The sequence below is a fragment of the Lethenteron reissneri genome, chromosome 21 (genome assembly GCF_015708825.2).
Source record: "Lethenteron reissneri isolate LAM-NWPU_2019-01 chromosome 21, ASM1570882v1, whole genome shotgun sequence".
In the NCBI taxonomy this organism is placed as follows: domain Eukaryota; kingdom Metazoa; phylum Chordata; class Hyperoartia; order Petromyzontiformes; family Petromyzontidae; genus Lethenteron; species Lethenteron reissneri.
The window spans coordinates 11,884,959-11,903,050 of NC_083799.1; the positions used below are offsets into that span (position 1 = coordinate 11,884,959).

General features: G+C 50.9%; 1 protein-coding gene across 3 annotated transcripts in view; it reads right to left on the bottom strand.

The window, feature by feature from the left end:
- The window catches only part of WNT6 (Wnt family member 6), a 47,870-nt gene extending 30,764 nt beyond the window's left edge, over nt 1-17,106 (bottom strand). For all 3 annotated transcript variants that reach the window (XM_061555834.1, XM_061555832.1, XM_061555831.1), the window contains exon 1: nt 16,446-17,106. In XM_061555834.1, coding sequence (XP_061411818.1) covers nt 16,446-16,522 — 77 coding nt within the window. In that variant the 5' untranslated portion in view covers nt 16,523-17,106. The remainder of the gene's footprint in view (nt 1-16,445) is intronic.
- Between the last annotated feature and the right edge of the window lie 986 nt (nt 17,107-18,092).

Consider the following 18,092-nt stretch of genomic DNA (forward strand, 5'->3'; position numbering starts at 1 on the left):
TGGTTAACGCGCTACGATACGAACCCGGCGACCCGAGTTCGTATTCCCGCTCACGGACAACAGCGGTGATGATTATCTGAAATCGGTTCTGGGCTTCTCACTAAGTCTACTCAGCCTCGAATGAGTGCCTGGTGCGGTGTGTACACATCGCCATTTGGTAGACAAAGGGGACCGGGTGTGGTTCTGGCCACCCAGAACCACAACCCGCTAGCAGCACTTGCCCCCCAAAACTCTGTTGAGGCTATATGTATTGGGGATCTTTGACTTTGTCTTGTGGTGAGCGATCGTGTGCTGGTTAGTGCACTGCCCTACGAACCCGGCGACACGAGTTCGATTCTCGCTCACGACTAAACACAGTGGCGAATATGTTAACCAGTGCTCGATCTCCCCTAGGTCAACTCAGCCTCAAATGAATGGACACCTGGTGCGCTGCGTCAACAGCAGCACTGGTTGGCCACCCCACCTACCCACCCCCTTGCCGCTCTGAACAGCACTTGCCACAACAGTCTGTTAAAGGCTATCCGGTGGATCTTTGTCTTTCGTGCGTGTGAGCGAGAGTGCGCAACCTTTTGCAAATCGGCATGAGTGTGTGTGTGAGATGCCGCGCGCGTGTTTATGATTCGCTGGGTGTCAGAGAGAGAGAGAGACACGTGGGGAGGGACAGCGGGTGGCCACGTGTGGTGTGGAACGTGTGTCACCTTACGATACGCACACGCGTGCGTCTGTAACCACACACACATCTATGCGCAGCGCTCACACGCAATGCATCATAATTGTACCGTGTCCGTCCTTAATTATGTTTATCAAAATGATATGTGTGTGTGTATGTGCGTATGTGTGCATTTCGAATACATGTGGGGAGCGGTAGTGTGGCGTTTAGCGAGGCCGCGTTCCATTCCCGCTCACGGCCACCACCAACACCATTGACGATTATCTGAACCGGTTCTGGGCCCTCCCCTAGGTCGACTCGGTCTCAAATGAGTACCCGGTGCGGTGTGTAAAACATCGCCACTGGGGAGACAAAGGCGGTCGGGCGTAGTTACTGTCCACCCAACTTCTCGTGTGCGGTGCCGCCTTTCATCGGTGCTGCTCGCTCACAGCACTTGCCTTGCCCCCAACAGTCTCTCCATTCTGTACGGGGGATATTTTTGTCTTCGTCTCGTGTACATGAGTGCGTGTTTTCTCGCGCGTTCACGAGGATAGTTGCGTTCGTGCGATTGCGTCCGTGGAAGGGGGAATCGAGTCCTTTTGAAGGACTTCACGCGTGAAATTACGGACAATTTCCACCGGATACGTATATGCCAGGTGAAAGTTGAAAACTTCATTGAAAGTGTGGAAAGGAAACACGCGTAGAGAAAATAAATAACCTAGGGTTGTCATCGCGAGAAGATGGACATCTCGACGTTTCGGCTAAACGGCCTTTCTCAGGATGACTAGCGTTCTTCAGGAAGTATCCTGAGAAAATTCCAGTTGTCTGGAGATTCGTTTTTCGCTGTTAGTGACAGCAAAGTTATTCTGTCTTAAAAAGTTTGATATTCCCTTGTATTTTTCGACAGCTAAATCACGGCTCGTGTTCTATCAGCTTTCGTGCCACCACACTCCGCTGGAGGAGAATGATTTGGTTCATCCGCGACTGGGATCGGGCACTCGTTCGCGTTCATCCCGGGACAGATTCAGGTTCAGCGGCCTCGCTCATCAAAGGGCACACAGTCAATCCCCGCGCAGTGATTTTTTTGGGAGCTTAAATTCGATTAATTGGGGTTGTTGTAAATGTTTCAGCAGTAATCGCTTTATTTTTTGTTTGCACATTTTGTTCTGTTTCTAGCCCTTCAAACACCGTTAGAACGCACGCGAGTCGCTCTCACGCTTATGGTTGTAATATCAGGTTGACGTGGAACGCTTCGCAAGTACGTTCTAACGCACATCTAACGCTAATCTGTGTAAGAATCGATTTACCGCGCAGCTGTATGCGCTACGAAGGGAAATGACAACGTCGCGTTTAGAGTGACGAAGCCAACTTGACAGAAGACAGAAGCGCATCCGTCACCTCGAATCGTGACGTGACGAACAAAATACAAAGATCCCTCGTATAGACTCGGGGGCAAGTGCTGTTGACGAGCACTTAACAAAGGCCAACACGTGCACACGAAGGGGGTGGATGGCCAGAAACACGCCCGGCCGCCTTTGTCTCCCCAGTGCTGATGGTTACACACCGCACCAGGTACTAATTAAAGGCTGAGTTGATCTAGGGAAGACCGGTGCAGATATTTGTCACCGATTCTGGCCGTGAGCATGAATCGAACTCGGATCGCCGGTTTCGTAGCCCAGTGCACTGACCAATGCGTCACCACCGCACATGCTGAACACTCGCAAACACGTTTTCGTGCATTTGCAAATAGGTCAAACATGTGAACGCCAGCCAAATCCTTCTTTAATAAAAACTAAAAAAAATCCAACGCTTTCGCAATGCACTGCTGGATGAAAGGCTATGTGACGCGCTGTGCGGGTTTTCATAGGGAGTTGAATTGACCATACATTGCCCACGCTGGCCGATTGTCAAAAGTCATCATCACCATCATCATCCACCACCACCATCATCATCCACCATCACTCGGCCAGCACTTTCACGTGAATCAGACCGATTACACGGCCACGTTTTTCGTCTGCTCGCCACGTGCCACCCCCACCCACCCCTTCCCCTCCCCCTGATATTAGAAACGTCTCTGCGCGGACGAAGGAGGCTTCGCGGGTCGCGTAAATGGTTACGGATGACTTTGAGGTCAAATTGCACTCAAACATCGCGTGCAGCAGCATCAGTCAAACGCGAGGAGCACCAATCGCCCTGCAGCTTCTCTCATCCCCCCCTACCCCCGTCTACACCCCCCCCCCCGCCCACTATCCCGACCATCTCTGAATCCGACTACTCAGAACCACCACCACCCTCCCCACCCTAACCACACGCCACCCCCACATCCCAGCATATCCCTTTCCTTCTGATCCCCGTAACCCCAGGCTCCCACCCAAATCACCTCTGGACTCGACTCTTCAGAAGAGGCAGCGGCTCTTGGACAAATTCCCGAGGGAGTCTAAGAAAGCTGTCTCCCCCCCATTCGTATGGCAACTCTAAACTACTTCAACTACGACGATTTATGTTTTACCAGGTAAGACCCCCACTAAGCTATGTAGCTCTTTTTTTCAGAAGCGACCAGGCTAACACAAATGAAAGCCCAATGCAGTGGCTTATCATCACGTGGTAAAGAATAGCGGCCAAATAACTCTAAACGCGTGGATGTTGATTCTAAATGTGGATGGAAAAACCGGAGGACCCGGAGAAAAATCCACACGACCACGGGGAGAGAGAGACACGCAAACTCCAAATACACAGCAGGCGTCAGAGTCGAGATCGAACCCACAGTCTCTTGTGCACCAGGCGAGGTAGTTAACATCTCACTACCGCAGCGCCTGCCTATCCAGGTTGTACTCTCGTTACCCTGGGGGAAAAACCTCACTCAGTAGTCCCGTGACCCTTTTCCAGGAGGCTCCTGCTAAGTTTTCACGGAGGGAACGACGGTGACTATTTGTGGGTATTTTGCAAATCAGTCGTTTTTCAGGGTACATTTTGGCAAAACGTGGCACATTTGGACCACGACTCCGCAACACGATGGCATAACTCGTGCGAACGACGCCCTCGGATTGTTAGCGTCCGGTGTGAAGTAGATGGCGCGTATTTTAGTTGTTGTTCATACACCCGCAGTCATGACCAGGGCGGCCGCTGGCATTGAACCGTGAACTTCTGCAACAAGGGGAGAACTCGCTCGCACGAGGCCACGGTTACAGCCCCTTACATAGCGGAGCGAATCGTCAACAGATGGCAGCATTATCATTTGTAGTACGGTATATGTATGCGTATATGTATGAGTGCGCGAGAGAGAGAATGTGTGTCAGTGTGCTTGTCCCTGTGTGTATGCCACGGTGAATTTGGAAAAACATGCGTCTGTATTCTTGTCTGTGTTTGCGTGTGTATGTCTGTCTGTGTGTGTATGTGTGGGGAGCGGTGGCGTAGTGGTTAGCGCGCTGCGCTACGAACCTTGCCACCCGAGTTCGATTCCCGCTCATGGCCAACACCAGTGACGATTATCTGAACCGGTCCTGGGTCTCCCCTAGGTCGACTCAGCCTCAATTGAGTACCTGGTGCGTTGTGTAAACATCGCCACTGGGGAGACAAAGGCGGTCGGGCGTGGTTTTGGCCACCCACCCCCTCGTGTGCCTTGCTGGACTTCATAGATGCTCGCTAACAACACTTGCCCTAACAGTATGTTAATGCTATACGGGGGATCTTTGTCTTTGTATATGTGCGTGCGTAGTATGTCTGTCTTTATCGGTGGAGGAGCGGTGGCGTAGTGGTTAGGGCGCTGCGCCACCAACCAGGCCAAGTTTAAGATCATAGGCGAACGACATCAAAACCGTGTATGGGCTTTCCCTAGGTTGACTCAGCTCATAATTGACACATTCTGCGATATGCGGACATAAGCCCTCTGGCGTGCATGGTGCTTGCTGGCCAGACGACCCTTTTCGTGGTGCCCGTAATAGGTGCTCGCTAACAGCAACGTGCTTTGTGTGTGTGTAGGTCTACAGTGAGCGGAGTACGTGTGGAGGAGGAGAGGTCTCTGTTTGAGAATGTATCACACGAGGGGCGGTCACATCTCTTCGGGAGCTGGATGTTGAAGAAATAACATCCGGCGCATTGAGTTATTCCATGTCTCGCATAGACGATAAGAGAGAGAAAAGGCGACGGGGCTATTGATGTCTGTCGGCAATTACGCGGAGCAGCCAATAAACGAGAGAGTGTATTTGCGTGCGCTCATCGCTCGATCGCAATCCCTCCAAACGCGTGTCAGACTCGCACGTTACACGTGGATATATCAAGGGGCTCACCGAGCGGGTATTTGTTTACATGTAGGCAATTTGCAAAAGTGGGGAGAGATGTGTTGGCATGGTGATTCGCATGCTTCGTACCAATGAGAGGAAAGATACAATTGGACGTTTAAATTTCGATTTAAAGCTTTCGTGACTGCAGGGATTCATCTTCTTGGTTCTTTCGGTAAAGTCACGTAGAAGGGAAGTAATAAAATAATAAAAATAAAACATAATAAAATAATTCTCACGACGTTTCGTGAGAATTATTTTGAAGAATTCTTCACCTGAAGATGGCTGCTTGCGTTGTAGCCGAAACGTCGTGAGAATTATTTTATTATGTTTTATTTTTATTATTTTATTACTTCCCTTCTACGTGACTTTACCGAAAGAACCAAGAAGATGAATTGAACGTTTTTCAGCAAGAACTCTCCGTTTGTTTTAAGGGAGCTGGTATCACTGGTTCCTCGTCATAAAGAAAGCCAGTCATTCTTAACCTCAACACAATTAGTGTGTTTATAAACCTATCACATTACAGTGGTGGCGCAGTGGTTAGCGCACCGTGCTATGAACCAGGCCACCCGAGTTCCATTCCCGACCGCCGCCTAACATCGGTGGCGAGTGTCATCTGAACTGGTCTTGCGCATAATTGGTTCTTTACCCTTTTATCTGGCAACAAAAACTGACACTTTTTTTTACAAGGAGTCATGTTTGCATAGACCACAATACCTGCAGTCATAATGCAAACAAAAAACATAACTCTGATAATGTATGCACTGTCCTTGAAGTTGATTGGTCCACACCCGAGACAGCTTTCCTTAGAGCCTAGTCTCACATGGGTTGGACCAGATGACGCCTTCAAGGACAGTGCATACATTATCAGAGTTATGTTTTTTGTTTGCATTATGACTGCAGGTATTGTGGTCTATGCAAACATGACTCCTTGTAAAAAAAAGTGTCAGTTTTGTTGCCAGATAAAAGGGTAAAAAACAATGATCATATTTTTTACTGGCAAATAAGGTACCAATGGTGGTTTTGTGCAATCCCTTTCGTCACCGAGCAGTATGGTGAAACATGGCCAGACAATCCCTCTGTGAGCAGACACGGCTTGAGTAGGCCTCCATCCAGCGGTAGATTCACAAAGGGCTGTACATCAGCTACTGCCGCCGCCGCCGCTGCTGCTGACACGACAGTGGCTGGAGGTAGCGGGAGGAGGAAGGCGGTGGCGGTGGTCTTGGGGGAGAGCGAGAGCGAAATTAAAAACAATCTTCTTCGCCCGCATTCACGGTAACGAAATTCTGGAGCGGCCAAGGAAAATATTCTGTAAATAGCAATGCAATGACACGCATTGTAAGAGCTCCTTTCATGTTTAATGGTCCAATTATACTTCACCCCCCCCCCACCCGCACCACCGTCTCTGTGTGCGCGCTCGCGTGCGTGCGCGTGTGATACGCGCTGGCTCTGCTCCCCAGCGCACATGCACGCGTGTCGAGACGGTTCAGGGGGGGGGGGGGGGTGCCGGGGAGGGGGGGATGGTGGGGGGGAGATGCGGTGAAGGTGATACAGCAGTGACGAGGAGGCGCTGACCGCCGGCGAGTGAGCGAGCGAGCGAGTGGCCGTAGTGAATCGGTGAGTTGCTGGGCCATCGATCATCCTGGCCGTTGCCTTACGCTGCGTTCTATCAAGTGCAGTGAGGTTGGAACTGGGTAACATCCCAGGCCGGATGCGATAGCAGCAGGATTCTAACTTGGACCGAATGTGTTGCTTTGCACGGTCGTTTTGGGGGGATTGGCGGTTGAGTTGGGTTCCAAGTCAGCCTCAGAGCGAGAGATTTCAGACGACAATTTACGGCCTTTCCACCCGGCGTCGGTAGATTGAAAAACCAAACTATTTTTTTTTTACCAGGTAAGGCCCACTGAGCTATGTAGCTCTTATTTCAGAAGCAACTTGGCCACAATCGATAGCCCGACGAAGTAGCTTATCACGTGGGAATTTATAGCAGCCAAATACTCTAAACGCGTGTTGATTCTTAATGGGGAGGGGAAAACCCGAGGACCTGGAGAAAAATCCACGCGACCACGGGGAGAACATGCAAACTTCAAATATACAGCAGGCGTCAGGGTCCTGATGGAACCCACGACCTCCTCCATACCAGGCGAGGGTGATAACATCTCGCCACGGCGAGCAGAAAGAGGGTTCCAGATTGCTCTAGGTATCTGTCATTCGCCACTGATGTTAGCCGTGACCCGAAATGGAACTCAGGTAATTGGCACCGCTCCACGCACGGAACACCCTTCACGGGGTACATGGGGGGGGGGGGGGCGGGGGTGTCCCAGGGGTGGCTACAGGAGCCCAGTTGGAGAGACTATCGTAAGTTGTTCTGTGGTGTGACACCTGAGGTGTATGTTCTCTCTGACACGTGGTGGTGCGCTGCTCACTGTAAGTACATCTCAAATGTATTTATTTTCTCGTCACAAATCAACGATAGCAAAATCCGGAGATTTTATTTTTTTAAGAATAGGAAAACATATAAGACGTCTCAGCCATTGGCCGTACGATTTTATCACGCGGAATACGCCAGATCTCATCAGAAGCTAAGCAGGCTTTGAGCCTGGATTGTATTTGGATGGGCGACCACCGTCCATCAAACAGGTGGTATAGGCTCCTGCTGGGCTATGTTGGGGCGCCACGGTGGCTATGAGATGTTGACTACCTCGCCTGGTATGCAGGAAGTCGTGGGTTCGATCCCGACCCTGACGCCTGCTGCTGTATATTTAGAGTTTGGATGTTCTCTCCGTGGTCGCGTGGATTTTTCTCCACGTCCTCTGTTTTTCCTTCCACATTTAGAATCAACGTGCGTTTCGAGTATTTGGCTGCAATACATTTCCACGTAATATGCCACTTTGTCGAGCTCTCATTTGTGGCGAAGTCGCTTCTGAAACAGAGCTAAAGAGCTACAGAGCTGAGTGGGCCTTACCTGAAAAAATAAAGAAAGTTTAATTTTAGTGTGATACCGAATTCACCATTGATCCCTGGCGGACTAGCGTTAGGATATCTGCTGACAGCCTCTCCCCCATGACCTTCGCAGTTAATGCAGCACGAATCGGAAAGGGAGAGCGGATATCGGTAACCTTCCTAAGGTACTAAGGCTTCATTTGGTACCTGTGCCAATGTCCTCATGGTTGATTACTATACTACTACTACGATTTGTACTTTATCAGCTAAGGGCTACTGAGCTATATCGCTCTTTTTCAGAAGCAAACTAGCCACAAATGATAGCTCGACAAAAAGGCTTATCACGTGCACATGTATGGCAACCTAATAATCAAAGCGCATGTTGATTCTAAATGTGAAGGGAAAAACCCGAGGACCCGGAGAACAATCCACGTGATCACCACGGGGAGAGAGAAGCCGCAAACTCCAAATATACAGCAGGCGTCAGGGTCGGGATCGAACCCACGAACTCCTGCAGATCAGGCGAGGAAAATAACATCTCGCCACCGTGAATCCCCAATGCATGTGAATTCACATCCAATGATGATGATAACGCGCCCGATTCTCGTCAAAAGCTCAAAAGTTAAGCAGGTGTTGAGCTTGAGCGGTGTTTTGGATGGGCAATTAACTCCGTAACCGCCTCGAGCGATGGTGACGCGGCCCGGCGCCAGCGAAGTCACCGCTTGTTGCAGAGATGCACAAGGTCCGAATCCAGATGATGCCGCCCTGATGAATACCGCGGGTGTATTTACCATTCAAATTCCACGCTGTCTGCTTCCACAGTGGACGTTAAAGATCCTGTGACATCATTCGCACGAGTAGGCCATTGTTGTGCCGGCGTCATGGTACAAAATTTGTGAATAAGAGATTCAAAGCTCATCGGATTCCTCCCGTCTAAAGAAAGATTCTGATTCAAAGTTGCCAACTATGGAAGATTACACCGCAATTGCTCAGTTGAAACCTCCATAGCAATCACAAACCGCTAACGCAAATAAATGAAAATGGCAGGACCCTCTTGAAAATATTCACGAGACTCGGTGATGCTTTCCAGGGTAACCAAGTGTAATAATAATAACACTCCTACTGGAGCAATCAAGTTTCTCAAGTCTATGTGGCGAGCAGCAGAGGGCAGTGGAACAATTGTTGTACTCTATCTTGATTTGAAGCTTTCGTGACTGCAGGAATCCATACTCTTTGGTTCTTTCGGTAAAGTCACGTAGGTAGAAAGCAAAATAAAAGAAATCACGACGTTTCGATCGCAACACAAGCGGTCGTCCTCAAACGGAAAAAAAGATAATCCAGCAGTGGAACTGCTAAACTACGGAGAGAGCAGCTACAACAAGAGGTTATATACGTGGCGATGGTCAAGCAAGCGGGGTCTGAGCTGGAAAGCAATTTCATCCACAGACGTAAGCACGTCAGTTGTACTCTACTTTCTATGTTCCCAATGCCAGTGCTCTTCGCCTTCACCCGCGGTGGAGGTCTCGCCCGAACGGCCGTGTCCGAGATACTGAGCCGGGTAATCGCCGAGAGCCCCCTGGGTTCAAATGAGGGGGCACGGCCGCCCGTGGTCAAACCGGGTCGTGAAAGTGTAGCGAGTTCACGATCTCATTCCGGTCACCAGTTGACCCCTGATCACAGGCCACTATGTTCGCGTCGGCGATGACGCTTATAATCAGGCCTGTTCCAGCTGAGAGGTCTATACATTCTAGATTTGAAGCTTTCGTGACTGCAAGGATTCATACTCTTAGTTCTTTCGGTAAAGTCACGTAGGTAAAAAATGAAATTAAAATTAATAAAAATAAAATAATAAAATCACGACGTTTCGACGTTTCGGAGGCAACACACTTGATGCAGCAAATCTGGCCGTGACGGTCCCGCCTGATGACGGAGACTTGTGTTGCCTCCGAAACGTCGTGATTTTGTTATTTTATTTTTTTATTATTTTTCATTTCATTTTTTACCCACGTGACTTTACCGAAATAACTAAGAGTATAGGTCTATACATGCCTGGGTGATCGCTGTACGAAGACCACTCGAGAAGTCGCTCGTTGCGTGACGTATTTTTCCCCGGGGGGGGGGGGGGTGGGCGGGGGGGGGGGGGCTTGTTTCTGTAACAGGGTGGTGCACTCCTGGCTGTGACAATCCTGCACCGTGACGCGTATCGCGGCTGTCGCGACGGCCCGACGCGGACGGGCAGCACCGCCGGAATGCGAACGCCGCGAGAGGATGCGCGGGCGAGGTGAAACGGAAACATTTGAATTTTTAACCGAGGCTGCCTGGCCACACGTGATGATAGCTCGTTGCAGAGGCTGATATCATCACACGTGGGATTTATAAGAGCAGCTAAATAATCTAAAGGTGTGTTCATTCTAAATGTGGGTGTGGGGGGGGGGCAGAACCAGAAGAACCCGGGGGACAGTCCACGCGATCACCACGGGGAGAGAGAACACGCCGACTCCCAAGTACATAACAGGCATCGTCAGGGTCCGGGATCGAACCCCCCACGAACCTCATGCCTACAAGGCGCGGGGAGATGACAATCTCGCCATCGCAAACGTGGGATGATGCTGATGATGATGATGTTGCAGATGGCTGTAGATGATGACGATATGGACATGTGACTGCAGATGACTGCTGATGCTACTGCGAATGAGCAACAAGAGTGGAATGCAGGGTACGCGTGAGTATCGCACGGGGGGGTGAAGGGGGAGGGAGGAGGAGTGCTGATTCAGCACGAGGTGGTGGTGGTGGAGCGATGGTGTAGCGGTTCGAGCACTGCGCTACGAACCCACACACATTCCATAATCCTATGGCAGGGGCCAGTTCCTCCATAGAACAACTACTCTTGACCTTACACAAGGTTAATGTGTCCCTGAAATGCTCTTTTTCAGTGACAGGGAGGCAACTACTGGGAGGGTACGTATGGCATCTGTGTGTGTGTGTTTGCATTTAGTGCGGAAGTGCAGTTGTTCGTGCACTGCACTACCAACCATGCGACACGAGTTCGATTCCCGCTCACGGCCAAACACCATTGACGATTATCTGAACAGGTTCTGGGCCTCCCCTATGTCGACTCAGCCTCAAATGAATACCTGGTGCGGTGTGTAAACACTGGGGAGACAAAGGCGGCCGGGCGTGGTGCTGTCCACCCACCCCCTCGTGTGCCGTGCCGGCCTTCATTGGTGCTGCTCGCTAACAGCACTTGCCCCGACATTCCGTTAAGGCTACACGGGAGGTGGGAGAATTTGTCTTTGGTGGTTTTTGCTCGCATGGCTTCAGAATGTCCTCTGTGCCAGTAGTCTCGAGTTAAAGCAATTGTCATCAATTACCACGTGAAATCAATGGTCACCAGTTACCACGTGACATCCATTGTCACGAGTTACCACGTGACATCAATTGTCATCAGTTACCACGTGACATCAATTGTCACCAGTTACCACGTGACATCAATTGTCATCAGTTATCACGTGACATCAATTGTCACCAGTTACCACGTGACATCAATTGTCATCAGTTACCACGTGACATCCATTGTCATCAGTTGCCACGTAACATCAATTGTCATCAGTTACCACGTGACATCCATTGTCACCAGTTACCACGTGACATCAATTATCATCAGTTACCACGTGACATCAATTGTCATCAGTTACCACGTGACATCAATTGTCATCAGTTACCACGTGACATCAATTGTCATCAGTTACCACGTGACATCCATTGTCATCAGTTGCCACGTAACATCAATTGTCATCAGTTACCACGTGACATCCATTGTCATCAGTTGCCACGTTCTGTGCAGCGCTGAGAGGACCCTCCCTGTCAGATAGGGGAGTGAGTGCCGGCTGCGAACTTGCTGACCCCGTGCCCTTACCGGACATCTGTGAAAAAGAGCTTCTTAGCTCATTGGATTCCTCCTGCGCTGTAAATAAATATTCTGATGATTTGTGAAACATGAACAAGAGAGCAAAGGGGGGGGAGGGGGCTCCGAGAGACACAAACGGCCACGTACGGTGCGAAAGAAGTTCAACGTACGGTACACAGAGAGGGAAAGGAGGATCGGTGTCTGCCATCACGCCTTGCGTGCCACGTGACCCTACCGTGCCTGGCGTGTCACGTGGCACTGCCATGCACCGCCTTTTGCTTGGCCCACCAACTCAAAGGAGTTATTTTCCAGTCTGAAAAGAACAACACCCACGCGTACTTTCTATGTGCGTAACGATTCACTGCCACGCTCCCTCTCCCCACCCCCCTCTCTCTCTCTCTCCACCATCGTCAATTCGATGAATCGTCACGATTTCTTGAACGGCGATTCAAGAATCGAATTTTTCCAACGCCGGTGACACGCGGGTGTCAACGCGAACGCGCATTGCGCGCGACACGAATCTCCAACAGTCACCTTGGGCACGCGACTCGGTGCCAGGTACGGTGAGCTTAACGAATCGACGGTTCATCTCCGATTCGCTGGCGCCTCCGATTTGGCGCGGGCGGCTCCGTACGGTGCGAAAGAAGTTCAACGTACATGCATGCAATCTGTCGCATTCATCGTTACACTTGTACACAGTGCCGGTGACGATGCAGAAGCAGAAATATTGATGAACACTGGAGGAATCCAATGAGCCAAAAAGCGCTTCATCACAAACGTCCGGTCCGGTTTGGGCGGCTCATAACGTTACAACAACAAACGAAAAAAAATGTACGATAGGAGTGCAAAGTATGGGGAAAGTAAGCAAATCACTTAGAACATATACAATATTCTTGGTTATTTCCGGTAAAGTCACGTAGAAGGGAAATCATAAAATAATATAAATATAAAACAATAAAAAAATTATCACGACGTTTCGACTGCAACACAAGCAATCATCATCAGGTGTGAAACCCAAAGCAAGAAAAATTGTGGATTTCACACCTGATGATGATTGCTTGTGTTGCAGTCGAAACGTGGTGAGAAATTTTTTTATTGTTTTATATTTCTATTATTTTATTATTTCCCTTCTACGTGACTTTACCGAAAGAACCAAGAATATGAATCCCTGCAGTCACGAAAGTTTAAATCAAAATGTAACATATAAAATGTTTTATTCTACCAGGCTAAGCCCACTGACCTATTCGCTTATTTTCCAGAAGCGACCTGGCCATAAATGATAGCTCGGCGAAGTGGCTTATCGCGTGGAAATTTATAGCAGCCAAAATACTCTAAATAATCTAAGGGCACTTAACGAATCTCAGATGGGGATTGCGAAGTCTAAAATTGGGCGCTGTGTGTGCACGCGTGCACCATTACGCCGATGCGTGTATTTATCAATCCACTCCCGTGGATGAAGGGTTCGTCATCTGCACGGCGTGTCCGGTAATGGGGGGGGGGGGGGGTGGGTGGTGTTGTTTGATCATAAACCGCGTTTGTCGGCGTTCGTCGGCGAAAGTTGCGGTCAGCGCCGGTTCAAATGTCACTTCGCCACTGATAATACGCCGTGGCCGGGAATCGAACTGAGGTCACAGGGTTCATAGTTCAGTGTGCTAACCACCGGGCCACCGCTCCACCCCCTAAAACTATTTACACACACACACACAACTCAGCCGAAACCGAAAAGGATACTAATAATTTGCGGGTAATTGCCATAAAAAAATACAATAATGTAAAATCAATACGATGACTATACAGTTAATAATGCACGTGTTAAATACGAGCATTGCGCAATAATAAGAATAACAACGAGCGAATGAATCATCATTAATAATCACAGACATATCCTGAGAAAACACACACATCGATTTTTTTTCGTTCCCTTAAGTGGCGCTCAATATTGACCACGAGCCTCGACCCCCCGTTAATCATCGACCAGCGCAGACGCGCGGCAGCGGTGACGAGGGAGATTGAGTGCCGCTTCCTTCAAAAGCGAAAGTTATAAATTGGCAAACGACCGATCCGGCACTTTACTTAAACAAACAGAGCCGCGGTCGTAATTCAATTATAGGAAGAAAGTGTCTTTGGCACGGAGGGAGTCCACTGACCCAAGTTACGCACCCCGCTAGCCTGGGCGAATGTCATCAGCCAGATTTCCAAATAACTCTCGTGCTGATGCTTGCATCGCTCCACAATTCCGGAGCTTCGTTGTACAACAGCGTATTTGACACGTTGTTTTTTGTTCTGCAGGCTATACACGCATATATATACACACATTATATGGTGATAACAAGAATAACAAATTGACCAGCGTTGTAAAGTATGGTTGACAACCCCCGTGACAGTCACGGCGTGGGGAGGCCTTCATCCAGCATTTATTGATTAAATGACGAATATAATATTAATGACGGTCCACATTATCAATGATAGTGAGATTACACGTATATATGTACTCTATTGTGGGCGTGTGTACATATCATAATAATTGGCAGCCGTCCGTCAATTGACCGAACCTTAAGCACGCTGCTCGGTGTGGGTTCGTGACAAGGGGAGAAGGAGGTGGGGTTGGAGCGGTTCCGACACGACTGATGTTCGTTTATGGCCAAGAATCGAACTCGGATTGCCGAGTCCATAGCCACGAACCCGGCGACCCGAATTTTATTCCCCGCTCATAGCCAACACCGGTGACGATTATCTGAACCCGTCCGAGGCCTCCCCTAGGTCGACTCAGCCTCAAATGAGTACCTGTTGCGGCGCGTAACCATTGTCACCAGGGAGACAAAGGCCGCCGGGAGTGGTGTTGGCCACCTACCCCCTCGTGTGCTGTGCCGGCCTTCATAGGAGCTATTCGCTACCGGCACTTGCCCTGACAGTCTGCCAAAGCTATACGGGGGATCTTTGTCTGTGTATAATATAGAGAACATGCATGCCCTCGCGTTCACAACTGTTTGTTTTCAGAGGCAGGACGTGTCTCTCCATTGCGTCACGATTCATGGGATCTCTCCGCGAGTCTTGGCCTCGGAGTAAGAGACGGATCCCCTTGGTCAGGACTCATCCCTCCCCCCGCCCCCTGCTGAGCCTTCCTCCCCCCCTCCCTCCCCACCCCCCAGCTTTCTGCCACCCCTCCAAAACTAAACCACCACCACCACCCATCCACTGAAACCTCCGTCAAGCCAGCTCGCTACTTTCGCTCTAACACCACCTCGGACACTGCTCACCGACTCTGGGACATCCCCAAAACCCTCCCCCCCCCCCCCCGAGTCAATCTTTGCAAGCAGTCTCAGTTTCATATGTATGGTAAAGTTGAATCATCTTTAATATATTGTTTTCTTCTATATTTCATATAAACCCAAAACTCTATATGCACACACACACACACGCGCGCGCATGTTGTTTTGTTAATTGCGGTTTAGCAAGCAATGCACTGCTTTGCCACATTGTATAACAAAAACAACGTATAAGCAACTGTCAGACGAAATCGTCACCATCCGAATTATTTATCGCGACCATGCACATTTTAAAACAGTCTACAATTGAACTCGCCGTCAGCGACACAAACTCGTGCGAAATTTTGACTTCAAACTTTCGTGACTGCAGGAATTCATATTCTTTGGTTCTTTCGGTAAAGTCACGTCGATATAAAAAAGGTGAATAAAATGTACTTCTCTTTTTCCTATCTACGTGACTTTACCGAAATAACCAAAGAATACAAACGAGCGTATGGGGGGGGGGGGGGGGTGGACACGTGCGCACATTGCAGAGGAGCCAGTTGCACAATCTACGCTGAACTTCTTTCGCACAGCACGTGGCCAACGGCGCTAATCCAACTTGCTCTGTGGTAGCGACCTGCCGGCAACGCGAAACCCGGACTCCGAGCGCCTAAGGGACGCGTCTTTGACCGATTGAAACGCGATTATAAATAATTAACCAATGATGATGATAATGACGACGACGGTGATGTTGATGATGATGTCTGCGCATGTCTTTGTGCAGTGCCGACCTTCGTAGGTGCTGCTCGCTAACAGCACTCGCCCCAACAGTCTGTTAGGCCTACACGGGTGACCTTTTTCTTTGTGTATTTCATAAATATACAAAGAAATAAATAATGATGATGCATGGTTATCTGCGTGTGTGTGTGTCTCGGCCATGTGTGCCCTTGTCTTTGCTGTCCGTGTGTATGCGTGCGCCTCGGTACGTGTCTACGAATGTGTGTCGTGTGCGTCTTCGTGTGCGCGTGTGTGTCTGTGGTTATGCGCGTGTGTGTATGCGCGCCTGTATGCGCGCCTGTATGCGCGCGCGCGTGCATCCGTGCGTATCTTCGCATGTGTGCATGTGAGTGCGTGTCTGCATGTCTCGTTGTATCTGCGCGCGCGTGTGTATCTGCGTGTCTTCGTTTGCGTGACGTCTTTGTACCGGCATGCATGTGTATCTCCGCATGCACATACACGTGTGCGTGCATGTCCATGCCTGTCTGCGCGCGCGCGCGCGCGCGTGCGTGTGTGTCTCCGCATGTGTACATGTGTCTGCGTGTAAGCGATTGTGTCTGTGTGTGTATCGATGCGTTTGTGTGTGTGTGTGTCAAGGGTGGGAGTGGCCCCCGAAGTGGCGGTGTCGTGCACGGCTCTCTCACCACCACAGGCCGATGATGTTGGTCGGGTAGAGGAGCAGGAAGAAGAGGGCAAGCGGCGCTCCGGGCAGCCGAGCCATGCTGCTCCTGCGACGAGGGCTCCCTCCTCCGCCCCGTGTTCTCTCTTCTCTCCCCGTGTGTGTCTCTGTCTCTCTCTTTCTCTGTCTCTCTTTCTCTCTCTCGCCTTCTCTTGCGTCTCGTCTCTCTCGCTGTGCCTTTACCGGCAGCACCCACCCACAACTTCCACCCCCCCCCCGCCCGGTCGCTGTGTAGTCGTTGTTGTTGTTATTGTGAGTGTTGCTGCTTTCTTTGTACTTTTTTGCTTGTTTTTGTTTTTCGTTTGCTTTCAAAAATCCGGTCACTCGCGCCGCGTGTCAGCGCGCGTTCGCGTCGGTGACCGCCGGCCCTTTGCTGGCGAAGGTGGTTGCGACTCGAGTTCTCATGATTTTATTCCGTGCTCACCCCCCCCCCCCGTGTCTGTCGACAGTGTGCCTGTGCGTCTGTCGTGCACGCGCGTGTCCGTGTGTCTTCGTGGTGCGTGGGACTGGCACTGCCTTAGCCTACTCGCCCCTCTAGTGCGTTCGCTCGTTCGCTCGTTCTCTCTCTCCGCTGGCTCTCTCCGTGTCTCTCTGTCAGCACCGTTCGTCTCCCGACTGACCGGGCCACCCCGCCGACACGTCACGCACTGCCGCACGACCGACACCCACACCCACCACCCCCCCCCCCCCCCCACACACACACCACCTCCACACGCCCCGTGCACCACTCAGGCGTAAAAACTCCGCGATCTTTACGCAGCGAGCAAAACCGCAAAACTACACAACAGCTGTGGAGAGGAAGTCGGAGAGAAACAATCGCGCTCGCAGAGAGACACGCATCGCGCGCGCGCATGCACTTACGTACGTGGGACACACAAAGACAAAGGTCTGCCCGTATAGCCTTCACAGACTTTTGGGGGAAAGTGCTGTTAGCGAACGCCTATTTAGGCCGGCACTGCACACGAAGAGGTGGGTGGCCAGCACCACGCCACACACACACACACAAAGATCCCCCGTATAGCCCTTAACAGACTGCTCGGGCAAGTGCTGTTAGCGAACACGCGCGCACACACACACACACGCGCGCTCACGTACTACAGGGCCCGCACGCCGCGCCTCTCAGCTGGGAAGGCGCCCGCTGCGGAGAGGGGAGCGCGCCCTGGGGTCGAGCCGAGGGGGCGGAGGCCTCCATTTAAATAGCGCAACGCTGGCGTCCCTATGTCCCGACGCCGCTTGCCAAGCGCCCACGTGAGAAGCGTGTGTGTGTCAGTGTGTGTACGCGTGTGTGTGTGTGTCAGTGTGTACGCGCGTGTGTGTGTGTGTCAATGTGTAATGCAGTTCGGAGACTACTCGCACGCGTCCCCGGTAGCGGTGCGCGCCCCTACACGGGACTCTGTCGGCACCGGGCAAGCGACGGACGCACGGGGGCTCTCGTCCCTCCCCTCGGCGTCTTTACTCAACGCGCACTCCACCTACCGACTCTCACACCCCCCTCCCCTGCTTCACTATCCCCCCCATCCTCCTCCTCCTCCACCCGCCCCTACCACCACCACCTTCTCAGCGCGCGCCCTCCCCACGCTTTAGCCCATCATCACATTTGCTCGCCACAACC